Raw genomic sequence first — 25,855 nt, forward strand, 5'->3', positions numbered from 1 at the left:
GAGTAAAGAAAACCTCTGTGACTTATGGGATAACACAAAATGAGACAATATTCAAATTATAGAAATCCAGAAAAGGAAGGGACAAAGGAACACAAAATATATTTAAAGAAATAAGGGCTTAAAACTTCTCTAAGCTGGAGAGAGATATGGACACCCAGGTACACAAAGCCCAAAGCTCCCCAAACAGATTCAACCAAAAGAGATCTTTACCAAGATACACTGCAAACAAGCTCTCAAAAAATATAAGACAAAGAGAGAATTTTGAAAGCAGCAAGAGAAAATGTATTCATCACATACAAAGAAACTCCAATAAAGCTATCAGCATATTTTTCAACAGAAATCTTGCAGGCCAGGAGAGAGTGAGATGATATATTCAAAGTGCTCAAAGAAAAAAAGAACTATCAACTTAGAACACTTTACCCAGCAACCCTGTCCTTTAAAAATGAAGGAAAGATAAAGACTTCCCCAGAAAAACAAATGTTGAGGAAATTTATCAGTAGACAGCTTTACATAAAATGTTAAAGGGAGTTAGTTCTTCAAGCTGAAATGAAAAGATATTAATCAGTAACATAAAAACATATAACATATAAAATTCACTGGTAAAGGTAATTATACAAATCTGAAACACTCTAAAACTGCAGTGGCAGTGTGTAAGTTACTTTGATCTTTAGCATACAGGTTAAAAGACAAAGCATCAAAAATAATTATAGCTACAATATTTTGTTAATGGACACAGAATATAAAAATTATAAATTGGGACATCAATAACATAAAATGTTAGGGGGGGAAGTAAATGTGTAGGACTTTTAAAATCAATTGAAGTTACAATGTTATCAACTTAAAATAGACTGCTATAACTGTAAAATGTATTATGAACAGCAGGGTAATCACAAAGCAAAGAACTCTGATACACAAATGATAAAAAGAATCAAATATACCACTATATGAAATGAACAATTCACAAAGAAAGCAAGAAAGAGAGGAAGAAAAGAAAAAAGAAACTATAAAATAATTAGAAAGCAATTAACCAGATGGTGATAGTAAATCTTTCATCATCAATAATTCCTTAAAATATAAATGGTTTAACATCTCCAATTAAAAAACACAGAGTTGCTGAGTAGATAAAAAAACAAAACCCAACTACATGCTACCTAAAACAGACTCACTTAAGCTTTAAGGAAACTCATATGATGAAAGGGAAGGGATGGAAGAGGATATTCCATGTAAATGGAAACCAAAAGAGACAAGGAATAGCTATACTTCTATCAGACAAATAGACTTTAAGCCGAAAGTTGTAAGAATTGAACTTTAAGTTCAATTTCGACTTTAAGTCAAAAGTTGTAAGAGAAAAAGAAGGTCATTATATAACGATAAAGGGATCGATTCATCAAGAAGACATAACAATTGTAAATATATACACACCCAATATGAGAGCATCAAAATATATTAAACAGGGGCTTCCCTGGTGGCGCAGTGGCTGAGAGTCTGCCTGCCAGTGCAGGGGACACGGGTTCGAGCCCTGGTCTGGGAGGATCCCACATGCCGCGGAGCAACTGGGCCCGTGAGCCACAATTACTGAGCCTGCGCGTCTGGAGCCTGTGCTCCGCAACAAGAGAGGCCGCGATAGTGAGAGGCCCGCACACCGCGATGAAGAGTGGTCCCCGCTTGCCACAACTAGAGAAAGCCCTCACACAGAAACGAAGACCCAACACAGCCATAAATAAATAAATAAATAATTAATTAAAAAAAAAATATATATATATATTAAACAATTGTCACCAAATATAAAGGCTGAAATAGACAGCAATGCAAGAATAGTAAAGGACTTCAGCACCCCACTTTCAACAATGGAAAGATCATCCATATAGAAAATCAACAAGACAATAATGGATTGAACTACACTTTAGAGCAAATGGACCTAACAGATATATACAAAAGATTCCATCCAACGGCTTCACAATACATATTCTTCTCAAGTACACACACAACATTCTCTGGGATAGAGTATATGTTAGATCACAAAACAAGTCATAACAAATTTCAGAAGATTAAAATTATACCAACTATAGTTTCCAACCACTGTAGTATGAAATTAAAAATAACAGGAGTGAAGCTGGAAAGCTCACAATTATATAGAAAATAAGCAAAACACTTCTGAAGAACCAATGAGTCAAAAAAGAAATCAAAAGGGAAATCAAAAAATTCTTGAGACAAAAGAAATGGAAACACAGTGCACCAAAATTTATGTAATGCAGAAAAAGAAATTCTAATAGGAAAGTTGGCAGTGATAAATGCCTACATTAAGAAAAAAGAAAAATAAAGAACCTAATTTTACACCTTAAGGATCTAGAAAAAGAACACAGTAAGCCCACAGTTGACAGAAGCAAGGAGATAATATAGATTAGAGCAGAAATGAATGAAACAAAGATTAGAAAGACACTTTTTAAAAAAATCAACAAAACTAAGAGTTGGCTTTTTGAAAAGATAAAATTTACAAACCTTTAGCAAAACAAATTAAGAAAAGAGGAGAGGGATCCCCTGGTGGCGCAGTGGTTAAGAATCCACCTGACAATGCAGGGAACACAGGTTCAAGCCCTGGTCCAGGAAGTTCCCACATGCTGCGGAGCAACTAAGCCCATGCATGACAACTACTGAGCCTGCGTGCTACAACTACGGAAGCCCGCATGCCTAGAGCCCGTGCTCTGCAACAAAAGAAGCCAACGCAATGAGAAGCCCGCACACCGCAACAAAGAGTAGTTCCTGCTTGCTGCAACTAGAGAAAGCCCACATGAAGCAACTAAGACCCAATGCAGCCAAAAATAAATAAACAAAATAAATTAATTTAAAAAAAAGAAATGAGGAGAGATGACTCAAATGAAATCATAAACAAAAGGGGAGAACATTCAAAACTGATACCACAGAAATATAAAGGATCATAAGGGTCAGTGAACAATTATATGATAACAAATTAGATAACTCAGAAAAAATGGATAAATTCCTAGAAACATACAACTTACCAAGACTGAATCATGAAGTAATAGGAAGTCTGAACAGATGAATAATGAACATGGAGTTTGCATCAGTCATCACAAATCTCCCAAAAAATAAAAGCCCAGGAGCAGATGGCCTCACTGGTAAATTCTATCAACATTTAAAGAAAAATTAATACCAGTCCTTCTTCTGAAACTCTTCAAGAATATAGAAGATGACAAAACACTCTAAACTCATTTTATTAGGCCAGTGTTACCAGGATACCAAAAAGCACACAACACCACCACAGAAAAAGAAAATTACAGACCAATATCTTTGATGAATATAGATGCAAAACTCCTAAATAAGATATCAGAAAACTGAATTCAACAATACATTAAAAGGATCATACACCACTATCAAGTGGGATTTATTCCAGAGATGCCAGGATGGTTCAACATCTGCAAATCATTCAACGTCATACACCCCATTAACAAGAGGAAGGATAAAAATCATATGATCATTTCAATAGATAAAGAAAAAGCATCTGACAAAATTCAACATCCATTTCTGATAAAATCTCTCAACAAAGTGGCTATAAATGGAACATACCTCAGCATAATAAAGGCCATATATGACAAATTCACAGCTAACATCACACTCAGTGGAAAAAAGCTGAAAGCTTTTCCTCTAAGAACAGGAGCAACATAGGAGGCCCAACCTACCACTTTTATTTAGCATTGTATTGGATGTCCTAGCCAGAGCAATTAGACAATAAAAAAATAAAATAAAATAAAAGGAATCTAAATCAGAAAGGAAGAAGTAAAACCATCTCTATTTGCATAAGCATAATCTTATATACAGAATACCCTAAAGAGCAGTAGAACTAATAAACAAATGCAGTAAAGTTGCAGGATACAAAATCAATATACAAAAATTAATTGGTTTCTATACACTAATAACAAAGTCTCAAAAAGAGAGAAGTTTTTAATTAAAAAAGTACGATTTATAACAGCATTAGAGAAATTAAAATACTAAAGAACAAATTTAAACAAGGAGGTAGAAGACCTGTACACCTAAAACTACAAGGCTTTGATAATTTAGCGCAATCCCTATCAAAATTCCAATGACATTTTTTACAGAAATAGAACAAAAAAACCTAAAATGTGTATGTAACAACAAAGACCCCAAATAGCCAAAGCAATCTTGAGAAAGAACAAAGCTAGAGACATCATGCTCCCTGATTTCAAACTATATTGTAATACTATACTCGTCAAAATGACATTGTATTGGCATAAAGACAAACACAAATATCAATGGAACAGAACAGAGTGCCCAAAAATAAACCCATGCATATACGGTCAATTAACTTACAACTAAGGAACCAAGAACACATGATGGGGAAAGGACACTCTCTTCAATAAATGGTGCTAGGAAAACTAAGAAGCCACAAGCAAAAGAATGAAACTGGACCACTTTCTTACACCATACACAAAAATCAACCCCAAATGGATTAAAAACTTGAATGTAAGAGCTAAAACACGAAATTACTAGAAAAAATATAGGTGGTAAGCTTCGTGACACCAGTTGTGTCAATTAATTTTTTAAATTTGATATCATAAAGAAAAATCAATAAATGGCTTATGCACAGCAAAGGAAACCATCAACAAAATGAAAATAAAACCTACTAAATGGGAGAAAATATTTGCAAGTCATATATCTGGTAAGGGTTTAATATCCAAAATATTAAGAACTCATATAACTTAATAGCAAAAAACCAAACAATCTGATTGAAAAATGGTCAGAGGATCTGAATAAACAATTTTCCACAGAAAATATACAGATGGCCAACAGGTACATGAAAAGGTGCTGAACATCACTAACCATCACAGAAATGCAAATCCAAACCACATAGAGCTATCACCTCACACCTGTTAGAATGGCAAGAAATAAACGTTGGTGAGGGTGTGGAGAAAAGAAACCCCCGTACACAGTGGGTGAGAATGTAAACTGATGTAGCCACTATATAAAACAGTATGGAAGTTTGTCAAAAAAATTAAAACTACAATCTGATCCAGCAGCTAAACTTCTGGGTATTTGTCCAAAGGAAACAAAATCACTATTGTGAAAAGAAAGCTGCACTTCCCTGTAGTTGAAGCATTATATACAATAGCCAAGACATGGAAACAATTTATAAATCCATGTATCCATCAATGGATGAATGGAAAAAGAAAATGTGATACACACAGTGGAATATTATTCAGCCACAAAGAGAAGTAAATCTTGCCACTTGCAATAATATGGAAGGGCCTTGAGGGCATTTTGCTAAGTGAAATAAGTCAGTGAAAGACAAATACTGTTTGATTCCACTTATATGTGGAGGAAGGAAGGAAGGGAGAAAGAAACAGAGAAAGAGAGAGAGAGAGAAAGGGAGGGAGGGAGGAAGACAGAGAAAGAAGAAAGAAAGTAAGAAAGAAAGAAAGAAAGAAAGAAAGAGAAAGAAAGAAGAGAAAGAAAGGCGTGAACTCACAGAGAACAGCAAGAAGCAGTAGGTGGGTAAAATGGGTGATGGTGGTCAAAAGGTACAAAATTCTGAATGAAAACAGAAATCAACCACAGAAAGAAAAATGTGAAAAGAACAAACATGGGGAGACTAAACAACATGCTACTTAAAAATCAATGAGTCAACGATGAAATCAAAAAAGGAATCAGAAAATACTTCGAGGCAAACGAAAATGATAACACAATCTTACAAAATCTATGGGAAACAGCAAAACAGTGTTAAGAGAAAAGTACATAGGGATACAGGCCTTCCTCAAGAAACAAGTAAAATCTCAAATAAACAACCTAACTTACCACCTAAAAGAATTAGAAAAAGAAGAACAAACAAAACCCAAAGTCAGCAGAAGACAAGAAATTATAAGATCAGAGATTGAATAAATAAAATAGATTAAAAAACCCCAGAAAAGATCAATAAAACCAAGAGCTATTTATTTTGAAAAGATAAAATCAAAAAACCTCTAGCCAAGCACACCAAGAAGAAAAGAGAGAGGACCCAAATAAAGAAAATAAGAAATGAAAGAGATGTAACAACAACGAATACCACAGAAATACAAAAAATCATAGAGAATACTATGAAGAGCTGTATGCCAAAACACTGGACAACCTAGAAGAAATGTACATCTCTAAAAACATACAGTCTGCCAAAACTAAGTCAAGAAGAAACAGATAATTTGAACACACCAATCACTAGATGTGAAAGAGAATGTGTCATTTTAAAATTCTGTCAAACAAAAATCCAGGACCAAACAGCTTCACTGGGGATCCTAACAAACAAACAAAGAACTCGTAATAATCTTTCTCAAACTATTCTGAAAAAATGAAAGAGGAGGGAACCCTTCCAAATTTATTCTATGAGGCCACCATCACCTGGATACCAAAACCAGACATAGACATTACAAAAAAAAAGAAAATTATAAGCCAATATCTTTGATAAATTTAGATGCAAAAATCTTCAACAAAATATTAGCAAACTGAATCCAACATGACATAAAAAGGACCATGCACCATGATCAACTCGGATTCATTCCAGGGCCAGAAGGATGGTTCAACATACACAAATCAATCAATGTGATATACCACATTAAAAAAAAGGAAAGGCAAAAACCACATGATCATCTCAATAGATGCAGAAAAAGTATTTGACAACATTCATTTATGATAAAAACGTTCACCAAAGTAGGTATAGAGGGAGAGGGAACATATTTCAACATATTGAAGGCCATTTACAGCAAAACAACAGCCAACACAAAATGAACAGTTAAAAATTGAAAGACTTCCCGCTAAATTCAGGAACAAGACAAGGATTCCCACGCTTACCATTTCTATTCAACATAGCATTGACAGTCTTAGCCACAGCAATCAGATAGGAAAAGAAATAAAAGGTATCCAAATTGGAAGGAAAGAGATAAAACTGTCATTAATTGCAGATGACATGATACTCAATATAGAGAACCCTAAAATTGCCACATAAAAACTATTAGAACTAATAAATGAATTCAGCAAGATAGCAGGATAAAAGACCAATATACACAAATTGGTTTCTTTACACTAATAATGATATATCAACAAGAAGAAGTAAAAAAAACAATCCCATTTGAAATGGTGTAAAAAAAAAAATACCTAGGAAGAAACTTAACCAAGGAGATGAAGATCTATACATTGAAAACTATAAAACACTGATAAAGGAAACTGAAGATCATTCGATGATGAAATGGAATGCCCATGGATTGGAAGAATTAATATAATTAAAATGGCCATACTACCCATTAAATCTACAGATTTAATGCAATTCCTATCCACATACCTATGACATTAGTCACAAAGCTAGAACAAATATTCCTAAAATTTATATGGAACAACAAAAGATCCCAAATTGCAAAAGCAATCTTGAGACAGAAGAACAGAGCTGGAAATATCATGCTCCCTGACATTAGACTACATTACAGAGCTACAGTAATTAAAACAGCATGGTACTGGAACAAAAATAAATATATAGCTCAGTGGTACAAAATAGAGAGTCCATAAATAAACCCATGCACCTACAGTCAATCTTTGATAGAGGAGGCAAGTATATAAGATGGAGAAAAGACAGTTTCTTCAACAAGTAGTGATGGGAAAGCTGGATACCTGTGTGTAAATCAGTGAAATTAGAACACTCCCTCACACCATATACAAGAATAAACTCAAAATGATTTAAACACCTAAATATAAGACAAGACATCATAAAAATCCTAGAAGAGAACATAGGCAAAACATTCTAGGACATAAATTGAAGCAATATTTTCTTAGGTCAATATTCAAAAACAAAAGAAATAAAAGCAAAAATAAAAAATGGGACCTAATTAAACTTAAAAGCTTTTGCACATCAAAGGAAACCATCAACAAAACAAAAAGACAACCTATCGAATGGGAGAAAAATATCTGCAAATGATGCTACCAACAAGGAGTTAATATCTAAAATATACAAGCAGGTCATGGAACTCAATATTAACAAAAAAAACAATCCAATTAAAAAATGGGCAGAAGACCTAAGTAGACATTTCTCCAAAGAAGATGTACTATATAACTAATTATTAGAGAAATGCAAATCAAAATCACAATGAAGTATCACCTCACACCTGTCAGAATGACTATCATCATGAAGTCCACAAATAATACACGTTGGAGAGGGTATGGAAAAAGGGAACCCTCCTACATTGTTGGTGGGTATGTAAATTGGTGCAGCCACTATGGAAAACAGTATGGAGATGCTTTAAAAAACTAAAAACAGAGCTACCATATGATCCAGCAATCCCACTCCTGGGCATATATCCAGAAAAGACAAAAACTCTAATTCAAAAAGATACACGAACCTCAATGTTCACAGCAGCACTATTTACAATAGGCAAGACATGGAAATAACCCAAGTGCCCATCAGGAGATGGTTGGCTTAAGAAGATGTGGCATACACACACACAAACACACACACACATATGTATGTATGTATATGTGTGTGTGTGTGCGTGTATATATATATATATATATATATATATATATATATACGCACACATACACACACAATGGAATATTACTCAGCCATAAAACAGAATGACATAATGCCATTTACAGCAACGTGAATAGACCTAGAGATTATTATACTTAGTTAAGTAAGTCAAAGACAAATACTATATGATATCACTTTTATGTGGAATCTAAAAAAAAAAAAGAATCTATATACAAAACAGAAACAGACTCACAGACATAGAAGACAAACTTATGGTTACCACAGGGGAGGGACTAATTAGGAGTATGGGATTAACAGATTCAAACTACTATACATAAAATAGATAAGCAACAAGGTTTTACTGTATATCTTGGAATTATATTCAGTATCTTGTAACAACCTATAATGGAATATAATCAGAAAAAATAACTGAATCATTATGCTGTACACTTGAAACTAACATACTATTGTAAATCAACCATAATTTATAATATTTTAATTCTTCAATTTAATAAATAAATATATATTTTAAAACACAAATTATAGTTATAAAATAAAGAATTCGTGGGGATTTAGTGTACAGAATGATAAATACAGTTAATAATACCATAATGTATATTTGAAACTTGCTAGAAGAATAAATCTTAAAAGGTCTGACCACAAAAAATAAAGCTTGTAACTACGTGTGGTGATGGATTTTAAGTAGAAGTATCGCAGTGATCATTTTAGTTTTATTATTGTAGTGTTTTAAAGTTATTAATAATGCTTTTCCATTCAATGATTACATAAAATCTATGCTAATAATCTATTCTATTCACCATTTTATTTAATAATAAAAAACTCAGAATATTGGGGGGAAATATCAAAAAGTATCACTACTGAAATTAGTGATATAGGTCACAAATATATAGTGAAAACATTATCCCAAACACACAAACACAGAATAAATATTTCGCTCTCAAAGGAATACAATAGATTCTAATAGTCAGAGGATATTACAAACTTTGAAACTTTTAATACTGTAAATAAATATCAATATACAGATATTATTGTAGCTGTAGCCTACAATCAACATTTTGGTTATTTAATGGAATTTCTACACTTTAGTCATGTGCATGCGTGAACACACACACTTGTGGACACCATAAACAAAAATTTAATAATCAACTCTAGTAACCAGTTACCTTGGCAATAATAACTTCCTTCTTCAGAATCTTCATAGCATAGTATTTTCCACTTGCTTTCTCTCGAACCAAAATAACTTTCCCAAAAGTGCCTTTACCTAGTAGTTTCAAATAGTCAAAATCATTCATTGTCTGAAAAATACAAATGAAAATACATAATATGAAACATTTGATGCAATTTATTTGTAAACTTATATGTATATATTTGCATTATCTACTCAAAATCAAATTTTACCAACTTCTAAGCACACTTAAATGATGAAGAATCAGAATGGCATTGGCTTTCTCATAACCAATCATGGATGCTGGAAATAATTTAAGCAATTCTCAGATAGTGGAGACAATAATTTTAAACGTAGAATCTCACAACTACTCAAATTATTAGTAAGGGCAAAGGGAAAATAAAATCATTTTCACTCACTTCCAAGAACTCGTTTCTAAGGATTTAGTAGTGCCACTACTCCCAGACAATGTGACAATCAAAAATGTCCTCCACAAACATTTCCAAATATATCTAAGAGAAAAGGATTGAAGGGAGTGTTTGAGAATGTACTATATCAAAATAAGGATGGACTCCAAGAAAGAGAAAGATACATGTATAAGAAATGTTGAAAACAATTCTGGAGCCCAGTGCAAAGAAACAGAAGAACAACAGCAATATATCTTCTGAGAAAGCAACTGGTCCAATGCAGAAGAAGGAGTCATGGAACTCTAAGAATGTCTTTAATCTGCCTGTTTTCAGTTTCATTTCTCATTCCCATTTCTAAGCAGTAGGTGATTACCAGGATTTTGCCAAGCAGAATTACTATTGTGCCCCATAGCCCCCTCTATGAATGCTTTTCCTACTCTATTTATCCACAAACTTCCAAAATTTTGATAATGTTTCTCTACTAGTGTCCTTCCCTCATACAGCTTTTCATTTTTGTGGACTTGTCCCTTTAAAAAATTCCTCTGCTATTATTTTAATAGGCTTTTAGATGAAAGAGGAGGTATGCTCAGTTTATCATCTTAAATTTAAATTCAGTTTAGAGGGATTTAAAAATAACAATTTAAGGATCTGGGGTTTTATCCTACCAACAATCAGAAGTTATTGAAGATTTTTGTGCCTTTTTAGAAGTATTTCTTTCCTCTTTACCACCCATTTGAAGTAAATGTCAGAAATGTTTCAAACTGATGACCTCAGCTTCTACCTTAAGAAACTAGAAAAACAGCAAATTAAACCCAAAAGAATTAGAAGAAAAAAATAATAAAGATCAGGGCAGAAATCAATTAGGGACTTCCCCAGTGGTCCAGTGGTTAAGAATGCATGCTTCCATTGCAGGGGGTACGGGTTTGATCCCTGGTCAAGGAAGTGGATTCCTACATGCTGTGTGCATGGCACAATGCGGCCAAAAAAAAAAAAAAGAAAGAAAAGAAAAAAGAAATCAATTAAATTTTAAGAAGAAATAAAAGGAGACGAGGTCACGATGGCGGAGGAGTAGGAGGACGTGGAGTTCATCTCTCCCTACAAATGCATCAAGAATACATCTACAAATGGAACAAGTCTCACAGAGCTCAGGCTGAAAGTTAGCAGAGGACCTCGGTCACCTAAAAGGACAAGAAATCCCCATGTAACTGGGGAAGATGAAAGAAAGAAGAAGCATAAAAGAAGAGAAGAGGTTGCCACATCTTGGGAAGCCCCTCACCGGCAGGGAGATCAGTTGGCACAGAAGGGGAGTTTCGGGGACTACTGGAAAAGAGTGCAGCACCCGGTCTGTGGCAGGCAGGACAGAGTGAGACCTACACAGATGGTCTGTGCCACAGCCCTGTGTGCCCCAGCCTGAGACGTGTGTCCCAGTGTGGAAAGGGGCTGGGTGCTGGAATATGGGGTTTGGGGAGCAAATCCAGGGAGAGGATTGCTGTTGGCTGTGAGGAGACAGCATGAGGAGACGGGAGTGAGGAAATCCACAACTGGGAATGCTTGTGGAGGAAACTCAGACTGCCATAGCAGGAAAGGGCCATTGTTAAGTGACACAGAAGGGGAGGAGCTGCCATTGCAGTCTTTCTCCCCATGCACTGGCCCTTGCCTCTCTGGGCACTAAGAAGGGCCCCCAAGGGGGCCAGCTCTCTCACGGCCTCTGGCTTCCCTACGTGCCTCATCAATGCCAGGGAAGGCTCTCTTGCACCCATGGTCGAACACTACAAAGGGCCACCACCGGGGCCAACTATTTCATGCCCGCGGCCACCGGTTTCCCCATGCACCCGTCACCACCAGGGGTCCCGTGACTCTGGCTGCTACACAGCCTCCGAGCCCCCTCCTCGCCAGGGCAAGCTCATATGCTCCAGGGCAGCCTCACAAGCAGACCCACACGCAGACGTGGGGTTGTAACCACAGCTAAGCCCCAGGGGACATCAACTAAGGAAGAAAAGCTGAAATCTCTCCTCATAGCTGTGCAAACTGTGAAATGACATCTCCAAGACTAGCCTTGTAAACTCAGAGCCTACAGAACATCTGAACAAACAAGCAGTGCTCCCACAGAAAACACACGCTTAGCTTTAGCAGCTGTAGATTCTGTTGGCCCATACACATGTAGGTTGGGCCAGGCTAAGGATGGAGCATGCGCCATAGCACCAACAGTGGGTCCAGATACATGATTACTGCAATCCTGGGACCTCACTTCAGTGGATCTCTGTAAATTTAAGAAAACTGAAATCATATCAAGCATTTTTGTGACCACAACACTACGGGATTAAATATCAATTACAGGAAAAAAAAACTGTAAAAACCACAAACACATGGAGGCCAAACAATACGTTACTAAATAACCAATGGACCACTGAAGAAATCAAAGAGGAAATAAAAACACATCTAGAGACAAACGATAATGAAAGAATGATGATCCAAAACCTATGGGGTGCAGCAAAAGCAGTTCTGAGAGGGAATTTTATAGTGATACAATCTTAACTCAGGAAACAAGAGAAATCTCAAGTAAACAATCTACCTTTACACCTAACACAACTCAACAAAAAAGAACAAACAAAACCTAAAGTTAGTAGAAGGAAAGAAATCATAAAGATCAGAGCAGAAATAAATGAAATAGAGACAAAGAAAACAAAAGCAAAGATCAATGAAACTAAAAGCTGGTTCTTTGAGAAGACTAACAAAATTGATAAATCTTTAGCCAGACTCATAAGGAAAAGAGGGAGAGGACTTAAATCAATAAAATTAGAAATGAAAAAGGAGAAGTTACAAATGACACCACAGAAATACAAAGGATCATAAGAGACTACTACAAGCAACTCTATGCCAATAAAATGGATAACCTAGAAGCAACAGACAAATCCTTAGAAAGGTACAATCTCCTAAGACTGAAACAGAAAGAAACAGAAAACATGAACAGACTAATCACAAGTACTGAAATTGAAACTGTGATTAAAAAACTTCCAACAAACAAAGGTCCAGGACCAGATGGCTTCACAGGTGAATTCTATCAAATATTTAGAGAAGAGTTAACACTTATCCTTCTGAAACTATTCCAAACAATTGAAGAGAAAAGAACACTCCCAAACTTGCTCAACAACACCACCATCACCCTGATACCAAAAGCAGACAAAGATAACACAAAAAAAGAAAATTACAGGCCAATATCACTGATGAACATAGACAAAAAAATCTTCAACAAAATATTAGCAAATCAAATTCAACAACACATTCAGAGGATCATAAAGATGGCAGACTACAAGGACATGGAGTTCGCATATCCTCACAACTAGGGCACCTACCATGTGGGGGACCACGGAAACCTAAGGGGACAGGAGGAACACCACAGCAACAGAGTAAGACGTGGGCGGGAGGGAGGAGGGAGGAGAAGTGGAGGCAGGATGGAACTGGAGCCTTGGAGGGGCGGCTGGGGGAGGGAAGGAGTTCCCACTCTTGGGAAACCCACCCACAGTGAGGGGATCAACAAGGATGGCGAAAGACTGTCGGGAGAACAAAGGATTGGAAGGGAATGCAGCCAGTGTTTCCCCTGCCCACTTGGGCCCCAGAAAGCCTGCTGAGGTCCTAATCATCTGATCTCTGTGGTTCCCTCCAGCCATGCTGAGTATAAGCCCCGCCCTCACCCAGAACCTTACCTCTGCACTTCACACTCCAAGACCCCCTCAGACCAAGTTAGGCCTAAACCTTGCCCCCGCACCTCCACCAAGTGCCTTACCTCTGAAATCTGCACTCCGAGGCCCTCTCCAGCAGGGCTGAATATTCAGGTTGCATGGGTCCTGAGCCTACGTCCCACCCCCTGCCTCAACCTTGCTCTCAACTAAGCCCCGCCCCACCCCCACAGCCAAGGCCTTTTCCAGCATTTTTTTTCTTTTAAGGTTGTGGTTCCATTTTATTTTGTTGTTTCATTTTAATTTTAATTTTTTCAAATAAATTTTGAAATTTTTCCAATTTTATTTTATTCTTTATACATTGTTATTGTTCTGCTCATTTTGGATTTCTCCTGCCCACTTTTTTTTTCTGTTGTGGTTCTGTTTTACCTTGTTTTAGTTGTTTCACTTACATTTTTCTTTTTCCTAATATAATTTTTTCTAATTTTATTTTATTTTTTATTGTTTGTTTTTGTACTGCTCCTTTTTTTGAATTTTATTTATTTTTTTCTACAGCAGGTTCTTATTAGTTATCTATTTTATACATATTAGTGTATATATGCCAATCCCAATCTTCCAATTCATCCCACCACCACCAACCCCCACCAGCTGCTTTCCCCCCGGTGTCCATAACGTTTGTTCTCTACATCAGTCACTCTATTTAGTCCTTTTTTTTTCTTCTTCTCTTTTGCCACACCATGTGGTTTGAGGGATTTTAGTTCACAGGCCGGGGATCAGGCCTGAGCTCCTGTGGAGTGTGCGCCAAGCCCAAACCACTGGACTAACAGAGAACCTCAGACCACAGGAAATATTAATCAGAGGGCGGTCTCCCAGAAATCCTCATCTCAACACCAAGACCCGGCTCTAAACAAATGCCTGTAAACTCCAGTGCTGGGTGCCTTGGGCCAAAAAGCCAGTAAGACAAGAACACAGCACCACCCAACAAAAAAAATAAGATGACAAAAAAATATGTTACAGATGAAGGAAAAGGTAAAAACCTACAAGACCAAATAAATGAAGAGAAAATAGGCAAGCAATATGAAAAAGAATTCAGAGTAATGATAATAAAGATGATCCAAAATATCAACAATACAATGGAGGCACGGATCAAGGAAATACAAGATATGGTTAACAAATACCAGGTACAACTAAAAAACAAACAGTGAACAACACAATAACTGAAATGAAAAATACACTAAAAGGAATCAATAGCAGAATAACTGACGCAGAAGAAGGGATAAATGAGCGGGCAGACAGAATGGTGGAAATAACTTCTGAGGAGCAGAATAAAGAAAAGAGACTGAAAAGAACTGAGGACAGTCTCAGAGACATCTGGGACAACATTAAATTAACCAACATTCGAATTGTAGGGGTCCCAGAAGAAGAACAGAAAGAGAAACGTTCTGAGAAAGTATCTGAAGAAATTAGAGTCGAAAACTTCCCTAACATGGGAAAGGAATTAGTCAATCAAGACCAGGAAGCGCAGAGAGTCCCATACTAAATAAATCCTAGGAGAAACACGGCAAGACACATATTAATCAAACTAACAACAACTAAATTCAAAGAAAAAGTATTAAAAACAGTAAGGAAAAAGCAACAAATAACATAGAAGGGAATCCCTATAAGTTTATCAGCTGATTTTTCAGCAGAAACTTCAAGTCAGAAGGGATTGGCAGGATATATTTAAACTGATGAAAGGGAAAAACCTACAAGAAAGATTACTCTACCCAGCAAGGATCTCATTCAGATTCAATGGAGAAATCAAAAGGTTTACAGACAAGCAAAAGGTAAGAGAATTCAGCACCACCAAACCAGCTTTACGACAAATGCTAAAGGAACTTCTCTAGGCAGGAAATACAAAAGAAGAAAAATACCCACTAAAACAAACCCCGAACAATTAAGAAAATGGTAACAGGAACATACATATCGATAATTGCCTTGAATGTAAACGGATTAAATGCTCCAAGCAAAAGACACAGGCTGGCTGAATGGATACAAAAACAGGACCCATATATGCTATCTACAAGAGACCCTCTTCAGACTGAAGGACACATACAGATTGAAAGTGAGGAGATGGAAAAAGATATTCCATGCAAAAGGAAATCAAAAGAAAGCTGGAGAAGCAATACTCATATCTGATAAAATAGACTTTAAAATAAAGATTGTTACAAGACATAAGGAAGGACACTACATAGCAATAAAGGGATCAATCTAAGAAGAAAACATAAAAAGTATAAATATTTATGCACTCAACATGGGAGCAACTCAATATATAAGGAAAATGCTAACAGCGAAAAAAGGAGAAAAAGACAGTAACACAACTATACTGAGAGACTTTAACACCCCACTAACACCAAAGGACACATCATCCAGCAACAAAATAAATAAGGAAAAACAAACTTTAAATCTCACCATAGACCAGATACACTTAATTGATATTTATAGTACATTCCACCCAAAAGAAGCAGAATACGCTTTCTTCTCAAGTGCACACGAAAGGTTCTCCAGGATAGATCACACCTTGGGTAAGAAATCAAGCACTAGAAAATTTTTACCAATTGAAATCGTGTCAGACATCTTTTCTAACCACAACGATATGAGATTAGAAATCAAGTAGAGGAAAAAAACTAAAAAACACAAACATGGAGGCAAAGAACTGCAAAGCTAAAAAACCAAGAGATCACTGAAGAAATCAAAGAGGAAATAAAAAAAATACATAGAGACAAAGGACAATGAAAACATGATGACACAAAACCTACAGAACTCAGAAAAAGCAGATCTAAGAAGGAAGCTTATAGCAATTCAAACTCACCTCAGGAAACAAAAAAATCTCAAATAAATAATCTAACCTTACACCTAAAGCAACTAGAGAAAGAAGAACAAGGAAAGCCCAAAGTCAGTAGAAGGAAAGAAATCATACAGATCAGAGCAGAAAAAAATGAAATAGAAATGAAGAAAATGATAGCAAAGATCAATAAAAACAAAAGTTGGTTTTTTGAGAAGATAAAAAAAAATTGATAAACCTTTAGCCAGACTCATCAAGAAAAAAGTGAGAGGACTCAAATCTATAAAATTAGAAATGAAAAAGAAGAAATTACAACTGACACTGTAGAAATATACAAAGGATCATAAGAGACTACTACAAGCAACTCTATGCAAATAAAATGGACAACCTGGAAGAAATGGACAAATTATTGGAAAGGTACAACATTCCAAGACTGAACCAGGAAGAAATAGAAAATATAAACAGACCAATCACAAGTAATGAAATTGAAACTGTGATTAAAAATCTTCCAACAAACAAAACTGCAGGACCAGATGGTTTCATAGGTGAATTCCACGAAACACGGAAAGAAGAGCTAACAACTATGCTTCTGAAACTATTCCAAAAAATTGCAGAGGAAGGAACACTCCCAAACTCGTTTAACAAATCCACCATCACCCTGATACCAAAACCAGAAAAAGATATCACAAAAAAAGAAAATTATGGACCAGTAACACTGATGAACATAGAAGCAAAAATCCTCAACAAAATACTAGCAAACAGAATCCAACAACACATTAAAAGGTCATGCAAAATGATCAAGAGGGTTTTATCCCAGGGATGCAACAATTCTTCAATATACGCAAATCAATCAATGTGATACACCATATTAACAAATTAAAGAAAAACCATATAATCATCAATAGATGCAGAACAAGCTTTTGAGAAATTTCAACACCCATTTATGATAAAAATTCTCCAGAAAGTGAGCATACAAGGAACCTACCTTAACATAATAAAGGCCATATGTAACAAATACACAGCAAACATCATTCTCAATGGTGAAAAACTGAAAGCATATCCTCTAATGTCACGAACAAAACAAGCATGTCCACTCTCACCACTATTATTCAACACAGTATTCAAAGTCCTAGACACAGCAATTGGAAGAAAAAGAAATAAAGGGAATACAAATCGGAAAAGAAGTAAAACCGTCACTGTTTGCAGATGACACAATCCTTTACATAGAAAATCCTAAAGATGCCACCAGAAAAATAGCAGAGCTAATCAGTGAATTGGGTAAAGTTGCAGATACAAAAGTAATGCACAGAAATCTCTTGTATTTGTATACACTATGAAAAAAAGATCAGAAAAACAAATTAAGGAAACAATCACATTTACCATTGCAACAAAAAGAATAAAATACCTAAGGAGGCAAAAGACCTGTACTTCGAAAACTATAAAGCACTTATGAAAGAAATCAAAGATGGCAAAAACAAATGGAGAGAGAAACCATGCTGCTCGATTGGAAGAATCAATATTATGAAAAGGACTATACTACCAAAAGTAATCTACAGGTTCAGTGTAATCTCCATCAAAATACCAAGGGCATTTTTCACAGAATTAGAACAAAATATTTTACAATTTGTATGGAAACACAAAAGACCCTGAATAGCCAAAGCAATCTTGAGAAAGAAACACGGAGCTGAAGGAATCAGGCTCCCTGACTTCAGACTATACTACAAAGCCACAGTAAACAAGACAGTGTGGTACTAGCACAAAAACAGAAATACAGATCAATGGAACAGGATAGAAAGCCCAGAGGTAAACCCACGCACATATGGTCACCTAATCTATGACAAAGGAGGCAAGAATATAAAATGGAGAAAAAAGTCCTCTTCAATAAGTGGTGCTGGGAAAAGTGGACAACTACATATGAAAGAATGAAATCAGAACACTGCCTAACACCATGCACAAAAATAAACTCAAAATGGATTAAAGACCTAAATGTAAGACTGGACACTATAAAAGTTTTGGAGGAAAACATAGGCAGAACACTTTCTGACATAAATCACAGCAACATCTTTTATGACCCATCTCCTAGAGTAATGAAAATAAAAACAAAAATAAGCAAATGTGACCTAATTAAACATAAAAAGCTTTTGCACAGCAAAGGAAACAAGACAAAAAGACAACCCTCAGATTGTGAGAAAATATTTGCAAAAGAAGCAACAGACAAGGGATTAATCTCCAAAATATACAAACAGCTCATGCAGCTCAATAGACCTTTCACCAAAGAGGACACACAGATGGCCAAGAGGCACATGAAAAGATGCTCAACAGCACTAATTATTAAAGAAATACAAATCAACATCACAATGAGGTATCACCTCACACCGGTTCAGAATGGCCATTATCAAAAAATCTACAAACAATAAATGCTGGAGAGGGTGTGGAGAAAAAGGAACACTCTTGCACTGTTGGTGGGAATGTAAATTGATATGGCCACTGTGGAGAACGGTATGGCAGTTCCTTAAAAAACTAAAAATAGAACTAGTATATGACCCAGCAATCCCACTACTGGGCATATACCTAGAGAAAACCGTAATTCAAAGAGTCACAGGGACTTACTTGGTGGCACGGTGGTTAAGAATCCACCTGCCAATGCAGGGGACACAGGTTCGATCCCTGGTCTGGGAGGATCCCACATGCCATGGAGCACTAAGCTCGTTCACTGCAGCTACTGAAGCCTGCACATCTAGAGCTCATGCTTCACAACAAAAGAAAACACCGCAATGAGAAGACTGTGTTACGCAACAAAGAGCAGCCCCCGCTCACCACAACTAGAGAAAGCCCGTGCACAGCAACAAAGACCCAATGCAGCTAAAAATAAATAAATAAAATAAATTAATATTAAAAAAATGTCACATGTACCCCAATGTTCACTGCCGTACTACTTACAATAACCAGGACATGGAAACAACCTAAATATCTACCAACAGATGAAAACATAAAGAAGATGTGGTACATATATATAATGGAATATTACTCAGCCAGAAAAAGAAATAAAATTGGGTCATTTGTAGTGATATGAATGGACCTACCATCTGTCATACAGAGTGAAGTAAGTCAGATAGAGAAAAACAAATATTGTATATTAACACATATATGTGGAATCTAGAAAAACGGTACACAAGAACCTATTTGCAGGGCAGGAATAGAGACACAGATGTAGAGAATGCACCTGTGGACACAGTGGGGGAAGGGGAGGGTTGGATGAATTGGAAGATTAGGCGTGACATAAATACACTACCACCTGTAACATACAGACCTAGTGTGAACACACTGTGGAACACATGGAGTTCAGCTCGGTGGTCTGTGATGACCTAGATGGGCACGATGCAGGTGATAAGGGAGGGAGGGGATACATATAGCTGTTTCACTTCATTGTACAGTAGAAACTAACACAACACTAAAGCAATTATATTCCAATTTTAAAAATTCGTTAAAAAATAAAAAGGATCATACACCATGATCAAGTGGGATTTATCCCAGGGATGCAAGGATTCTTCAACATGTGGAAATCAATCAATGTGATACAGAACATTAAGAAAATGAAGAATAAAAACCATATAATCATATCAATAGTTCAGAAAAGGCTTTTAACAAAATTCAACACCCATTTATGATAAAAACTCTCCAGTTACTGGGCACAGAGGAAACATACCTCAACATAATAAACGCCATATACGACAACTGCACAGCAAACATCATACTCAATGGTGAAAAACTGAACACATTTCCTCTAAGATCAGAAAAAAGACAAGGATGTGGACTCTTGCCACTTTTATTCAACATAGGTTTGGAAGTCCTAGCCAGGGAAATCAGAGAAGAAAAAGAAATAAAAGGAATCCAAATTGGAAAAGAAGAAGTAAAACTGTCACTGTTGAGAACTTCTGCTGCGAGTGCCCTTGTCCTCATGGTGAGATACAACCACCCTCCCTCCACCTGTGAAGGAGACCTTCCAACACTAGAAGGCTTTACTGGTCCTTGTCCTCACGATAAGACACAACTGGCCCCCACCTCTGCAGGAGACCCTCCAACACTACCGGTCTGAGCCGCATGGATGAAAGGCTCTTGGTGCTGCAGTCAGGAGGCTATGCTGTGCCTCTGAGGTGGGAGAGACAACTTCAGGACACTGGTCCACAAGAGACCTCCCAGCTCCATGTAATATCAAATGGCAAAAATCTCCCAGAGATCTCCATCTCAACACCAGCACCCAGCTTCACTCCATGACCAGCAAGCTACAGTGCTGGACACCCTATGCCAAACAACTAGCAGGACAGGAACACAACCCCACCCATTAGCAGAGAGGCTGCCTAAAATCATAATAAGGCCAGAGACACCCCAAAACACACCAGAAGACGTGGACCTGCCCACCAGAAAGACAAGATCCAGCCTCATACACCAGAACATAGGCACTAGTCCCCTCCACCAGGAAGCCTACACAACCCACTGAACCAACCTTAGCCACTGGGGGCAGACACCAAAAAAGACAGGAACTAAAAACCTGCAGCCTGCAAAAAGGAGACCCCAAACACAGTATGATAAACAAAATGAGAAGACAGAAAAACACACAGCAGATAATAGGCAGTCTACCTGAAAAAGAATTCAGAATAATGACAGTAAAGATGATCCAAAATCTTGGAAATAGAATAGACAAAATGCAAGAAACATTTAACAAGGACCGAGAAGAACTAAAGAGGAAACAAGCAATGATGAACAACACAATAACTGAAATTAAAGATACTCTAGAAGGGATCAATAGCAGAATAACTGAGGCAGAAGAACGGATAAGTGACCTGGGAGATAAAATAGTGGAAATAACTACTGCACAGCAGAATAAAGAAAAAGGAATGAAAAGAACTGAGGACGGTCTCAGAGACCTCTGGGACAACACTAAACGCACCAACATTCGAATTATAGGGGTTCCAGAAGAAGAAGAGAAAAAGAAAGGGACTTGAGAAAATATTTGAAGAGATTATAGTTGAAAACTTCCCTAATATGGGAAAGGAAATAGTTAAGTCCAGGAAGCACAGAGAGTCCCATACAGGAAAAATCCAAGGAGAAACATGCTAAGACACATATTAATCAAACTGTCAAAACTTAAATACAAAGAAAACATATTAAAAGCAGCAAGGAAAAAACAACAAATAACACACAAGGGAATCCCCATAAGGTTAACAGCTGATCTTTCAGCAGAAACTCTGCAAGCCAGAAGGGACTGGTAGGACATATTTAAAGTGATGAAGGAGAAAAACCTACAACCAGGATTACTCTACCCAGCAAGGATCTCATTCAGATTTGATGGAGAAATTAAAACCTTTACAGACAAGCAAAAGCTGAGAGAGTTCAGCACCACCAAACCAGTTCTACAACAACTGCTAAAGGAACTTCCCTAGGCAAGAAACACAAGAGAAGGAAAAGACCTACAATAACGAACCCAAAACAATTAAGAAAATGGGAATAGGAACATAAATATCGATAATTGCCTTTATGTAAATGGTTTAAATGCTCCCACCAAAAGACATAGATTGGCTGACGCATACAAAAACAAGACCCATATATTTGCTGTCTACAAGAGACCCACTTCAGACCTAGAGACACATACAGACTGAAAGTAAGGGGATGGAAAAAGATATTCCATGCAAATGGAAACCAAAAGAAAGCTGGAGTAGCAATTCTCATATCACACAAAATAGAATTTAAAATAAAGACTATTAGAAGAGACAAAGAAGGACACTACATAATAATCAAAGGATCAATCCAAGGAGAAGATATAACAATTGTAAATATTTATACACCCAACATAGAGCACCTCAATATATAAGGCAAATAATAACAGCCATAAAAGGGGAAATTGACAGTAACACATTAATAGTAGGGGAATTTAACACCCCACTTTCACCAATGGACAGATCATCCAAAATGAAAAAAATAAGGAAACACAAGTTTTACATGATACATTAAAAAAGATCAACTTAATTGATATTTATAGGACATTCCATCCAAAAACAAGAGAATACACATTGTTCTCAAGTGCTCATGGAACATTCTCCAGGATAGATCATATCTTGGGTCACAAATCAAGCCTTGGTAAATTTAAGAAAATTGAAATTGTATCAAGTATCTTTTCCGACCACAATGCTATGAAACTAGATATCAATTACAGGAAAAGATCTGTAAAAAATACAAACACATGGAGGCAAAACAATACACTACTTAATAACGAAGTGATCAGTGAAGAAATCAAAGAGGAAATCAAAAAATGCCTAGAAACAAATGACAATGGAGACACGATGACCCAAAACCTATGGGATGCAGCAAAAGCAGTTCTAAGAGGGAAGTTTATAGCAATACAATCCTACCTTAAGAAAAAGGAAACATCTCGGATAAACTACCTAACCTTGCACTCAAAGCATTTAGAGAAAGAAGAAGAAAAAAAACCCCAAAGTTAGCAGAAGGAAAGAAATCATAAAGATCAGATCAGAAATAAATTAAAAAGAAATGAAGGAAACAAGAGCAAAGATTAACAAAACTAAAAGCTGGTTCTTTGAGAAGATAAACAAAATTGATAAACCTTAAGCCAGACTCCTCAAGAAAAAAGAGAGAAGACTCAAATCAATACAATTAGAAACGAAAAAGGAGAAGTAACAACTGACACTGCAGAAATACAAAACATCATGAGAGATTACTACAAGCAACTCTATGCCAATAAAATGAACAACCTAGAAGAAATGGACAAATTCTTAGAAATGCACAACCTGCCAAGACTGAATCAGGAAGAAATAGAAAATATGAATAGACCAATCATGAGCACTGAAATTGAAACTGTGATTAAAATTTTTCCAACAAACAAACGCCCAGGACTAGACAGCTTCACTGGCAAATTCTATGAAACATTTAAAGAGCTAACACCTATCCTTCTCAAACTCTTCCAAAATATAGCAGAGGGAGGAACACTCCCAAACTCATTCTGTGATGCCACCATCATTCTGATACCAAAACCAGACCAAGATGTCACAAAGAAAGAAAACTACAGGCCAATATCACTGATGAACATTGATGCAAAAATCCTCAACAAAATACTAGCAAACAGAATCCGACAACACACTAAAAGGATCATACACCATGATCAAGTGGGGTTTATTCCAGGAATGCAAGGATTCTTCAATATATGCAAAATCAATCAACGTGATACACCATATTAACAAATAGAAGGAGAAAAACCATATGATCATCTCAACAGATGCAGATAAAGCTTTTGAGAAAATTCAACACCCATTTATGATAAAAACCCTGCAGATAGTAGGCATAGAGGGAACTTTCCACAACATAATAAAGGCCATATATGACAAACGCACAGCCAACATCATCCTCAATGGTGAAAAACTGAAACCATTTCCACTAAGATCAGGAACAAGACAAGGTTGCCCACTCTCACCACTCTTATTCAACATAGTTTTGGAAGTTTTAGCCACAGAAATCAGAGAAGAATTAGGAAATAAAAGGAATCCAAATCGGAAAAGAAGTAAATCTGTCACTGTTTGCAGATGACATAATACTCTACAGAAAGAATGCTAAAGATGGTACCAGAAAAATACTAGAGCTAATCAATGAATTTAGTAAAGTAGCAGGATACAAAATTAATGCACAGAAATCGCTAGCATTCCTATACACTAATGATGAAAAATCTGAAAGTGAAATCAAGAAAACACTCCCATTTACCATTGCAACAAAAAGAATGAAATACCTAGGAATAAACCTACCTAAGGAGACAAAACACCTGTTTGAAGAAAATTATAAGACACTGATGAAAGAAATTAAAGATGATACAAACAGATGGAGAGATATACCATGTTCTTGGATTGGAAGAATCAACACTGTGAAAATGACTCTACTAATCAAAGCAATCTACAGATTCAATTCAATCCCTATCAAACTACCATTAGCATTTTTCACAGAACTACAACAAAAAACTTCACAATTTGTATGGAAACAAAAAAGATCCTGAATAGTCAAACCAATCTTGAGAACGAAAAACGGAGTTGGAGGAATCAGGCTCCCTTGACTTCAGACTATACTACAAAGCTACAGTAATCAAGACAGTATGGTACTGGCACAAAAACAGAAAGATAGATCAATGTAACAGGATAGAGAGCCCAGAGATAAACTCATGCACATATGGTCAGCTTGTCTTTGATGAAGGAGGCAGGAATGCACAGTGTAGAAAGGACAGCCTCTTCAATAAGTGGTGCTGGGAAAACTGGACAGGTACATGTAAAAGTATGAGAGTAGAACACTCTCTAACACCATACACAAAAATAAGCTCAAAATGGATTAAAGACCTAAATGTAAGGCCAGAAGCTCTCAAACTCTTAGAGAAAAATGACACAAATCACAGCAAGATCCTTTTTGACCCATCTCCTCGAGAAATGGAAATAAAAACAAAAATAAACAAATGGGACCTAATGAAACTTCAAAGCTTTTGCACAGCAAAGGAAACCATAAACAAGACCAAAAGACAACTCTCAGAATGGAAGAAAATATTTGCAAATGAAGCAACTGACAAAGGATTAATCTCCAAAATTTACAAGCAGCTCATGCAGCTGAATAACAAAAAAACAAACAACCGAATCCAAAAATGGGCAGATGACCTAAATAGACATTTCTCCAAAGAAGATATACAGATTGGCAACAAACACATGAAAGAATGCTCAACATCATTAATCATTAGAGAAATGCACATCAAAACTACAATGAGATATCATCTCACACCAGTCAGAATGGTCATCATCAAAAAATCTAGAAACAATAAATGCTGGAGAGGGTGTGGGGAAAAGAGAACACTCTTGCACTGCTGGTGGGAATGTGAATTGGTACAGCCACTATGGAGAACAGTATGGAGGTTCCTTAAACAAGTAAAATAGAACTACCATATGACCCAGCAATCCCACTACTGGGCATATACCTTGAGCAAACCATAATTCAAAAAGAGTCATGTACCAATATGTTCATTGCAGCTCTATTTACAATAGCCAGGACATGGAAGCAACCTAAGTGTCCATCATCGGATGAATGGAATAAGAAGATGTGGCACATATATACAATGGAATATTACTCAGCCATAAAACGAAACGAAACTGAGTTGTTTGTTGTGAGGTGGATGGACCTAGAGTCTGTCATACAGAGTGAAGTAAGTCAGAA

The 25,855-nt window shown here is 36.4% G+C and overlaps 1 protein-coding gene across 2 annotated transcripts in view; it reads right to left on the minus strand.

Moving 5' to 3' along the window:
• Window positions 1-25,855, minus strand: part of AKT3 (AKT serine/threonine kinase 3) — a 372,859-nt gene that overhangs the window by 140,811 nt on the left and 206,193 nt on the right. For both annotated transcript variants that reach the window (XM_065894489.1, XM_065894498.1), the window contains exon 5: window positions 9,700-9,831. In XM_065894489.1, coding sequence (XP_065750561.1) covers window positions 9,700-9,831 — 132 coding nt within the window. The remainder of the gene's footprint in view (window positions 1-9,699; window positions 9,832-25,855) is intronic.

Source organism: Phocoena phocoena, chromosome 1, assembly GCF_963924675.1.
Source record: "Phocoena phocoena chromosome 1, mPhoPho1.1, whole genome shotgun sequence".
Lineage (NCBI taxonomy): Eukaryota > Metazoa > Chordata > Mammalia > Artiodactyla > Phocoenidae > Phocoena > Phocoena phocoena.